At 37.2% G+C, this 9,173-nt stretch overlaps 1 protein-coding gene across 1 annotated transcript; it reads left to right on the forward strand.

Annotated features, from left to right (window-relative positions):
- Positions 1-6,370: 6,370 nt before the first annotated feature.
- On the forward strand, positions 6,371-7,948 carry LOC128039804 (uncharacterized). Its single transcript, XM_052628372.1, has 3 exons — positions 6,371-6,748; positions 7,196-7,589; positions 7,770-7,948. The coding sequence occupies exons 1-3, from the start codon at positions 6,371-6,373 to the stop codon at positions 7,946-7,948; spliced, it is 951 nt and encodes a 316-aa protein (XP_052484332.1).
- The last annotated feature ends 1,225 nt before the right edge of the window (positions 7,949-9,173 follow it).

Raw genomic sequence — 9,173 nt, forward strand, 5'->3', positions numbered from 1 at the left:
GCTTGGCAAGCTAATATACGCCAACAGGTTTTGGCAAGATGGTATATGCCAGCAGGCCTGGCAAAATAGTGTATGCCAGCAAGTCTGGTGAGATAGTGCATGCCAGTAGGTCTGGTGAGCTAGTGTTTGATCTTTGATCTGGCAAGCTGATGTTCGCTAGTTGATTCAGCGAACTATGATCGACAGTAGGCCTGGTGAGCTATTACCTTTGTTTTGGGCCAAAAGTCAAAAGTAGAAGTATTCAAAGGGTAATTATACCAAAATTAAGAAGTCAACTTACTTTTCTCTTCACAACACCATTTACGCATGTAACTATTTCCTACTTCTATTGCGACTAGGGTATCCTAAGAACACCAAAACACTAAGTGCCTATAAATTAAGCCATTTCCATTAGAAATTTCATATTTTTTTAAGCAACAAAACTTTCCCAAATTCATCGTCAATTGTTCTGCTATCAAGTTCTAAGAACCTAGAACTTAGCTCTTAGGACCTAAGGTAAGACTCTATTCCTATATTGTGTTTAGAAGAATTCACAACAAAGGGGACTAGGTTTGCCAAAAGACTATCATGTGCGAACCTAGGATTCCTTGTGTTTATGTATGTTTATGTGTTTTATCTGTTAGTGACTTGTGTATATTTGTGAAATTGAGAACTTGACAGAACTGTCTACAAGAAAAGACAAGGGAAAAACAAAGCTTGTCTAGAGGTTTTTAGTAAATTGGTGAGTGTTCAGGGATTCCCACATATATGTGGAAACTATAATGCTAATCAGGAGATTAGGGTTTTATCCTAAGTTCTGTGAGTAAGTCTTTTCTAAACTCTATTTTGTGAAAGTGTTGAATATGTGTTTTTATGAAAAAAGACATACGAGCTCTTATTTGCAAGCTTAATATGAACAGTGCTCTACGAGCTCTTATTGATTTGGCGAGCTCTATGTTTTAAGTCATTGTTTTGATGATAAAACTTCTGAATAGTTGGATATAATGGCATGCCATAAGATTGTGAGTACTCACCTTTATGTTTTGTGATTTGGGTGAAAGGCCCTGGGACAGGTTAGATAGATAAGGGAATGTCGAGCTAAGCTCCATTCACTGGGACATGTTGGTTTGTTGGAGAATGTTTAGCTTTATGCTACACTTATGGGAAAATTTAAGACTCAATGAGTTATTCTGAGGCATTATAAGGAGATCCACTTATCCAACAAGAAAATACGTTTATATTTTTTGAAATAACGTGTTTTACTATTTTTAAGCTATCTAATAATAGGTATTTGAGAACCAGACTTCGTGTAAGTATTGTGAACTGTGTTCACAAGTTCTGTAACTTTGCCAAAGCTTTTGTTTAACTTATGCTTTGTGCATGTTATATGATTATTATTTCTTGTATATTCATTGAGTTCGTAAGAACTCACCCACTCCTTTCTATTCTTCGCAGAGAGCTAGATTGCAAGGTGTGCAGTGGCGACGCGAGTGATCCAGATGAAGCATACGTACTGTACAAATAGTACAAGCGAACTTTGGATTAAAGGTAATATGGAAATCTTATGTGGGCTTAGAAAAAAATTTGTTGACTTCGTCGATTGTTTTAAGACTTAGTTATTTTTATGCTTTTCTATGCTTTACTTTATGTATTTATTTGCCAACCGATAATGCTCTATCAACACATCTGAATTTTTAAGTATATAAATTTAGTCCAAGTTTGATTGATGTTTTCTTAATTTTCAAGTTTATAATTGAGTAACTAAACTTTAAACATTTTGTTCGCCATAAGTAATTGTACATGCCATATTTTGCCCGGGTTAAAAAAAAAACCCGCATTACAAATAGGCCTATATGGCCCAAATAATAAAACAAACAGGGCCCAAAGTTACGGTGGCCCAAACTACAGACAGAAACCCTAGGGTTTCAGCAGCGCCGCAAACCTCGTCCCCAAATCCCCGTGATCTTCACCTGCAAGGAAACAAACAACATCTGGAAATAAAATCATAGATTTGAGAATCAAATATATATCTAGATTTATTCTTTCTTTGATTTATTTTCATTCGACTATAAAAGGACATCAAATACATTGTAATAGAGATCGGAAAATTGAATAAAAATCGAGGCTTTTACTTTCGCAATACAGAGAGCATAGTCGATTAAAGGTTGATATTTGCATTTCTATTTTATTTTTCTGTTATATCTATTTATTTTTATTATTTATGTAAATAATATAAATATAAAAGGAAGGAAAAAACTTATATTCGAGCCCTAACCACCGCGGATGGCCGAGGAAGTCGTCAAGAGGATTGACGACCGGAAGCCGAAAGGTTTCTCTGCTTCTGGGGGCCCTTTCGTCAATATTTCACGAGATTTGAGCCCGTATCTAGGCTTAGGAGGTTGAGAAGGTTAAAAGGGGAATTTTCCCCTTTCCCGGCCACCGCGGACGGTGGTGCCGGCGCCGGAGATAGGCGGCGCGGTGCGGTGGCCGGCGAAGGGCCGATGACCGACCGATGGCCGGAGGATGGACTGAGGGGAGAGTGTTTCTTTAAGGTTTTTTTTTTGTTTTTTTTTAAAAAACGGTTTCAAATGATTTTTTTGGAAGATTGGGGGTATTTATAGGGTACCAAAACAACGTCGTTTTGGAGAGCCCTCAGACACCCAAAACGACGTCGTTTTGGGTAAGCCGACCCGACTCCGACCCTACTCTGACCCGACCCGGCCTAGGAACCGCGTGTTTTTGAGCGGAGGGGTAAATTGCACTTTTAGCCCCTCCGCCTTTTAACATATTTCTAATTAAGTATTTTTGTTCTTTTAATTCGGTTTTTAATTTATTTTAAATTCCAATTTAATCCTTTCGAACGGCGTCGTTTTAGAGAAGGGAAAATTGCCCTTCCAGCCCCTCTATGTAATTTGAGCGTTCAATTAAGTCCTCTAGATTTTATTTATTTGCGAATTTACCCCGAATCTTTACTGGCGATCCAATTTAGTCCATTTTTATATTTTCTTTAAAAATCAATATTTTTGATAATGCAATTATATTCTTTTAATTTTTATTTTTAATTCTCATATGCAATTATTATTATTTTTATGTATATATATTTTTAAGCATGTATTTATGTTTTTTATATACTAAAATTTCCGATACTTATATTTTATATACACATGTTTAATTTATTTAATTAATTTTAATATTATATTAATTCTTTAAAACTCATGTATTTTTTTAATGTGTACAGTATATTTTTATTTGCTTATTAATTCATGTTTGCATATTTTTATTATTATCTTGCTTATTTTTTCTTTTTGATAGCTTTTGCATGTCATTATTTTATATTCATTTTTATATTATTTCTATGCTATTATTGTATTTGTTTTCATTGTTATTACGACATTTGCGCATATAAAATAACGTTACATCATTTTTTTACTCAAATTTAAAAATAGAAATTTGTTTTAAAATTGAGATAATGTTCGTATTTAGGATTTTCAAGGAAATTGAGCCCTAACGCATTGGGTTCCGATTTTTTTCGTTAAATCTAACAATCGAGTATTTCTCTTTAATCAAAAAATAAGAGCTCATTATTGGGAATTCAACACGTTGTGTCCTAACGTATTGGATGTGACGCATTGATTTCTCGAAATGAAGATTTTTCTAAAGAAAATAATAAAGGAAATATTCCGAGTTTGGGATTTTAAAGGAATTGTGCCCTAACGTATTGGGCCGCGATTTCTTAAATCTTGGATAAATGGATATTCTTTTAAATTTTTTTATTATACGAGTATTCTGACCTAATTCATTTTGGAGGAAATTAGAATGTTGTGCCCTAACGCATTGGGTGTGGCATTTTTCTTCTTTGAAATGAGAAGGGTCTTAATACGTAACGTTTTAAATTTTTAAAGATTATATTTTTTTAAAAATTTTCGACCTTAAGACACTAATTAATTAATTAGGTACCAATTTTGGGCGTTACGAGGGTGCTAATCCTTCTTCGTACGTAACTGACTCCCGGACCCGTTTTTCTAAAATTCGTAGACCAAAGTCGTTTTAGGTGACCCAATCACACCTTAATAAAAGATTGGTGGCGACTCCCAATTTTCATTTTGTAAAAGTCGACAACCTAAAATTTAAAATTTTTGTTTTTTTCAAAAAAATGGTTTCGACAGCTTGGCAACTCCACTGGGGACTTTTTTTAAAAATAAGAGAGTCGAGCCACAAAGTTGATTAATTTTTGTCTTATGGTCGAGAAATTTTTTTTTTAAAACTCATGACATCCTTTTGCATTCATTATCCTCGTGTTTAAATATTGTTTGCATTCTACATTTCATGAGTTGAACAATTTTACCCTTTTAAGTGGGAGTGAGAAGCTATGCCTTCGTGAGGTTTTCACCTCCGTATAGGATGGTGGATCGCTTTCGGGATACATCGGTACCTATGCCTTCGTGAGATTTTCATCTCCGTATAGTCATAGGGAAAATGTGTCCCCCTGAACCGAACTTGATCTATATGAGCCTATAATGGGTGAGGATCAAGGAATCTGCTGGTTCGGGTCCCTTTACTTTAGAGCCAAACTGCATATAATGAGCCTTAGAAGCTTGCTTTAGGTAGAACTACACTAAACCCTAGTAGATGTCCTAATAGACATTTTACTCTTCCTTGATTATATGCTTGTATTGGATACTGACTCTTGTGTTTTATTTTGTTTGCATGACATGGCATTTCATTTCATCATAAAAGGCGTCAGTTCAGATTTGGTTGCTAGATAGAAAGCTTAACATGGAAAAAGGGTTTCTTGATAAAGTGGAGGACAATGCGGCTGTCCGAACTTGGTCTGAAACAACGTAGCAAGAAAAGGGCGATAGCCTGGCCGATGGGTATGTATCAGAATTATGGGATTTTACTCGCATCAGTATGGCTCAAAACAATTTGCAGGAGCTGAAAGAAATTTGAGATCAGTGGAATAATGAAGTTAGGCAGTTATTTTACAACAATTATAGGGACTTGCCTTATTTGCTTGACGTGAAGGTAGACAAACATTTGTTTCAAGCCCTCGCCTAGTTTTGGAATCCTGCTTACAGTTGCTTCACGTTTGGGAATGTCGATTTGGTACCTACGATACAGGAGTATGTGGCTTTACTCCGATGTTCAAAGTTTCAAGTGGATAGAGTCTACTCGACAGCGGTAAATGTGCCAACCTTTTCAAAGAAACTGATAGGTATAACAGGGATGAGTGAGCAGTGGGTCGCTGCACGAGTTAAACAAAAGGGGGACAGCAAGTGCATTCCTTGGAGGAGTTTGAATGATGCAATTCTCACCCACCCAGACGTAAGAAAGAGGTTAGATATCTTTGCTTTAAGTATATACGGCTTGGTTATCTTCCCTAAAGCCTTGGGGCATGTGGACGAAGCAGTCACCGATTTATTTGATCAGCTTGATAAGAAGGTTACACCGATTTCGACAATTTTGGCAGAAACCTTCAGCTCATTGAATGCATGCCGAAGGACGGGTGATGGTAGATTTATTGGATGTGCGCAGCTTCTACTCGTATGGTTTCACAGTCACTTTTGGAAGGTGGATAAAGTTTCGTATCGGGTCTTTTCTGAAAATTATTCACCACTAAAAGAGATAGTTGCTACGCCGAGGAGAGATGACATCTCGGAGGAAAAATGGATGGCAATTCTTCAAAATCTTCAAGAGGAAGATGTTGAGTGGAGAGCTCCTTGGTTGCTTCCAGATGAGATCCTATATAGGTGTGGTAATTTCGATTGGGTACCTTTATTGGGTATTTGGGGAGCTGTCGGATATGCCCCATTATTGGTGCTAAGACAATATAGGTCAAGGCAGTTTATACCTGCGACCTAAGGGATAGCTAATTGTGAATTTTCATACAAAGATGATGGTTATAGAAAGAAGATTCAAGAAATGTCCAATGCGTGGAAATAGACTCACCGAATGAAGAGGTTAGCCGTAGGGCCGATGACAACTCCTGAGTATTATAGATGGTGGGCTAGGAGGATTAATGATAACACACCTAAGTTAAATAATGAGGACGGCCAGTCAATAGAAGAGCATTTGCGAGTCATCCCTTCGGAATTGGAAATTGTAAGACAAGATTTTGAGAGGAAGAACGCGGATTTGGAGAAAAGGATAGAGCAAATAGAGGCTGAAAAGACGAACTTGAGATTGGACATAGACGTTCAGAAGCTTGAGAATGAGAGGTTGAAGAAAGAGAAAAAACAAGGCTGATGAGGAACTGGGCAGTTTAAAGACAGATTATAAAAAGTTGCGTTTGTCAATAAGAATCTGAAATGGGAAAGACGTCGAAACAGTGCGCGGCGAAATCCAAGAAGAAAAGGACAAGACCGATAGATGGGAACAGAGATTTCAAGAGATGCAAAGGCGAAATGAGGCTTTAGAAAAAGGTTTGTCAGAAAGCCAGAAGGAAAAGGGCGAGTTAAAGGATAGGGTGATTGTGTTGGAAAGATCTCTTCGTCAGTATCGAAGCCGAAACTCTACGATAGAGTTGAAAGCAAGCTTGAGCAAGATTGACGAAATGAAGAAAAGAATCGAAGAGCTACAAACGGTGCTGCAAAATTGTGAAGTTCAGATCAAGCACTTGAAAGCAAATGAAAGTCGTAATAATGAACAGCTTCACCACTTTCAGAGTCAAGTTAGAAGTAGATATCATCTTATCGAGGAAGCTGTGGTCCAGATTCAAGAAGTAGCTGATCATACACAGACTTTAGCAGTACAGGCTGACATGCTGAGTGTGAAATATGAATTAGAATCGGATCGGGGGTGAGAATTAGCTTTGTTACTTAGGAAGATTAGAGTTCTGGGTACTAGGGCAAAGTCTTATTTGTAATTCACTTTATGTAAAGAAATTTGCTTTCTAGTAAGGTTTTCTTATATGGAATTGAATCAAAATTGACGTCTTTTTACATTCATGCATTGCATTACTTCATATGCATTTAAAAACATTAAAAGATTCTAATTAATTTAAGTCACTCCTCAGTTAATCTGGAAACCAACCCATCAACCGAACACCGTTATAGTACCCGAGCAAAGTCAGGAGGCATGGACCAAAGATTGGAGAGAATAGAGCAAATGCAAATACAGATGCAAGAGCAATTGACTGAATTTTAACAAGAAATGAGGAATCAGATGCTAGAATTCCAAATAAATATGAGCCAGCTAACCCAGTTATTGGGTAAAGGGAAAGCCCAATGCTCACTTTGGGGATGATAATGAAGACCCTATATATTCCCCAGATTTTACCTTGATAAGTGTCCAGGCCCAACCAGACGCATGTCCACAAGAGGCACTCTTTACTATCAGATCCCGACAATATTTGACTGGTACATCGACACCAGTATATCGCCTGGCAGACTCAAAATCCAATCCTGTTGCTCTTGACAATTCATCAGAAATAAAACAGGCGAAGGTAGAGCACCCAAATACTATAAAAGCCTCAAGGAAGAAAGGGAATAAGGGGATAAATGAAGGCAGATATAACAAGGGCCACTCAAGACCAATCGCTGTAGGCCGGCTAAAGACAGAAACTACCAGACATCAAGGCCCTTTAAAGCACGGATCTGGTGGGAAACCAGGTACTGAGAAGCTCCAGTTCACACCAATTCCGATGGCGTATAAGGAGCTGTATCAAAGCTTATTCGATGTGCACATTGTTGCACCTTTCTACTCAAAACCCCTACAACCTCCGTACCCTAAATGGTATGATACAAACACGCAATATGATTATCATGCTGGAATTATGGGGCACTCAGTAGAGAATTGCATTGCCTTCAAAAAGCTAGTTGAAAGACTCATCAATATAGGCGTTGTCAAATTTGATGGTTCATCCAATGCAGAAAATCTGCTACCCAATCATATCGATGATGAGGTGAATGCAATGTATGAAGAAGGGTTAAGAAACGTTCACATCAATGCCGTGCATGAAGACAACTAAGAGTCCTTATTAGATATTCGACCTTATCAACTTGGAGGTGTTCTAAATAATTAGACTGCGGAAAAATCTCTATAGTTTTTAAAGCTTATTTTGAGTAATGTTCAGAATATTTTTGTTGTTTTTAGCCTAAAAATGATAGAAATTCCTTTGTGAAATAGGCTCATGTCTGAACATCATTATTCTAATAAAATACATCTTGGCATTTATTTTTGAGTCAATATTCTTTCATTATTTCCAAGTAATTATTCTTTCATTCTTTTGGATTTTCTTCCACATCATTCTTTCATTCATAATTATTGTACAGATAATCATTCATAAATTCACACATTCTTTTGTATATTCTTTTGCACTTACTATGGGTCCCCAGATATCAATGACGTGAGTGACGCTGCGACAGGCTCAGGATTTTCTTTTTGAGCGATGGATGTGTTTAGGGGGATCTCATGACTTTGAAAATGACATAGATTGTAGCCTATCTCCGGACTTGTTGAGGATGGTAGAGCTGGAAGGAAATTTTACTTCCTGAGGAGATAGTGGAGATTGTGACCTTAAGGGAATGTGCATAACCGGAGAAACAAAACAAGATCTTGTTGAGTTACCTCAACAGTTCAAAGATGTCCTCACATAGCCATACCAGGATATGCCCAGGTTAAGCATTGTCATTGTAATCTGAACAGCAGTACGACATCAAAAATTTGCAGTATGTTCAAAATGAATAACATGAACAATGCAGTTGGGGCAATGCCTTCTTCTTTGGCTCATCATAGTTTTGCTCGTTAAAGTCAAGTTGCCATTTCTTCGTATTGAAGAGGAAGATTTAAAGTTTTTTTGTCATAGTTAAATTTCGCCCCAAAAGGCTCTACGAGAGAAACCTGATACCAGAGAAGATCTTTCGCATACAAAATGAAAGTGGAAGATTTTTATGTGAAATACCTTATCTGGAATGACATTGATTCTGATCGAAAGGGATGACCATGGCTTGTCTAATCCTATGAGTAAAGATTCAATCTTAAAAAAAAAAGATGACGAAATGAAAAAATGGAAAAAGTGAAAAATGAAAAAGTAAAATGGAGAGGCTAAGGTGAAAACCCGTAAAGGGCGCCTTAGACCACAGGGGATTTGAGTTGAAAACCCGAAAAGGGCGGCTTAAATATTGATCAGAATGGGCATGAGGTAATTAGAGCAGCTCAAATGTTGATTAGAATGGGGCATGCTGTGATCTTGC

The sequence above is a fragment of the Gossypium raimondii genome, chromosome 1, assembly GCF_025698545.1.
Source record: "Gossypium raimondii isolate GPD5lz chromosome 1, ASM2569854v1, whole genome shotgun sequence".
Classification (NCBI taxonomy): Eukaryota; Viridiplantae; Streptophyta; class Magnoliopsida; order Malvales; family Malvaceae; genus Gossypium; species Gossypium raimondii.